Source organism: Bison bison, unplaced genomic scaffold (assembly GCF_000754665.1).
Source record: "Bison bison bison isolate TAMUID 2011002044 unplaced genomic scaffold, Bison_UMD1.0 scf7180017864524, whole genome shotgun sequence".
Taxonomy (NCBI): domain Eukaryota; kingdom Metazoa; phylum Chordata; class Mammalia; order Artiodactyla; family Bovidae; genus Bison; species Bison bison.
Window position 1 is genome coordinate 169,226 of NW_011495075.1, and position 1,800 is coordinate 171,025.

At 58.9% G+C, this 1,800-nt stretch overlaps 1 protein-coding gene across 1 annotated transcript in view; it reads right to left on the reverse strand.

Moving 5' to 3' along the window:
• Nucleotides 1-1,574: 1,574 nt before the first annotated feature.
• The window catches only part of TNNI1 (troponin I type 1 (skeletal, slow)), a 14,823-nt gene continuing 14,597 nt past the window's right edge, over nucleotides 1,575-1,800 (reverse strand). The window contains exon 4 of the mRNA XM_010831108.1: nucleotides 1,575-1,744. Coding sequence (XP_010829410.1) covers nucleotides 1,575-1,744 — 170 coding nt within the window. The remainder of the gene's footprint in view (nucleotides 1,745-1,800) is intronic.

Consider the following 1,800-nt stretch of genomic DNA (forward strand, 5'->3'; position numbering starts at 1 on the left):
GCCTGCTGGGTCTCGCTGGCCAGCCTGGTCCCCTTGGGGCGCTGATCCGGAGCTGGTGGTCTCTACAGTGCCTCCCAGCTCTGAGATCCCCAGTGAAGGGCAAGCCTGCTGCTTGGGAGCAAGGAAGAGGGGGTGGCAACAACCTGGCCCCTGCATGCTGGGACTCGGGGCCACCTCTTCTGGGGCGCCTGCTGTCCCCAGGGACCCAGAAAATGTCCTTCCCTTGGTTTGTCAACTGAGAAAGAAAAGTAACCCTTGTCGTTGGAAGCCCAGCCCTTCCAGGGACACTCCGTGAAGCCAGCAGTAGGGAGCGTCTCTAAAAGTTCAAACTCCAACACTGGCGCAATGGACACAAAACCGAAAGAGCGGGAAGGCTGGTGTGCAGACCCTCCAGAGACGCAAGACAGTGCGCTTTGTGCGTGTTAGGGCCCTACAGTCCGCTGAGGACAGACCCTCCTGTGTCCCGGGCGCTCGCTATGCATGTACAGGGCCAGCGCTGCAGTAACAAGTGTCACCGGCTCGGTGGCTGCAGAGCTCAGGTGTTTATTTTCTCACAGTTCCAGGGGCTGGGGTCCCTCAGAGGACCACGCTCCCCCAGAGACCCTGGGGCAGGATCCCTCCTGCGTCCTCCTGCTGCCGCCGGTGGTTGCGGCAGCTCTGGGCCTGCGGCTGCGTGACTCCTCATCTGCCTTCGGAAGCCGGGGAGCCGTGCTGGCCTCTCTGCACCCACGTCCAAAGTCCCCCTTCTATCAGGACACCAGTCCCTGCCCAGGGCCCACCCTGATCATATCGGCAGAGGCTGCATTCACAGCTGGCAGGGCTTACGGGTTGCCCATATCTTGGTGGGAGAACACAGTTCCTGCTGCAGTCAGCAAACGGCATTGGCTTTCAGTGACTCAAAGATGCTGGGGACTCGGTTCCTAACTCCAAGACACTCCCACGCGGGCAGTGGAGAGGCACACACATGTGTGCTCCTAAACTTGCATTCACACAGACGTGCACAAGCGTACCTACTCACATGCACTCCTCTGTGGTGCATACTGCACGCTGCGTTCACGACAGGTTGAGACGGGGCGGGGGACACGCGCATACCTGTGGCCGATTCATGTTGATGTATGGCAGAAACCAACATGATATTGTAAAGCAATTATCCTCCAGTGGAAATAAATTTTTTTTAAAGACAGGCTGTGATGAAAATTAAAATTGTGTCATCAGGAGAGATTCATTCTAACGGACAGACTGGGGCACCTTGAAGGACAGGGACACCTGGCTTGGGCTTGAAGGCAAGTGAAACAAATTCACTCGTCAGAGAAGGTGGCAACAGACCAGCTACAAAACGGGGTGCAAGTGAAGACGCAGGTGTGAGCGGGAGGCGGTAAGGCAAGGAGTGGTGCTCCCGGACCTGGAAGAGGGGCTTGGCTGTGACCCCGCAGAACAGGAAAGGCCTGAAATGAGGTGAACGGCAGCTGAGCAGGAAAACCCCTGAGACTTTGAGGGTTGAGAGGTCAGGCTGGAGAGGGCAGGCCACCGCGGAGGGGTTACTTTTAAGTCTATAAAAGAAAAAAAGGGCTTGATCATGGGCAGCCCATAGGAGGGGCAGCAGCGTCGGCGGAGCTCCAGAAGGCCGAGCGGTCACAGGGCTGGCCGTAGGTGGGGGGCAAGGCCAGGTGCCCACTCGCTGCAGGAGGGGCAATGAGGGCAGGTGTCCCCGGGCCCTGAGGCTCGGCATCTTGAGACCCGGGGCCTGAGAGGGCGCAGCGTGGGGTCGTCCACAGCTCATGAGGTCAGCAGTGCCCCTGG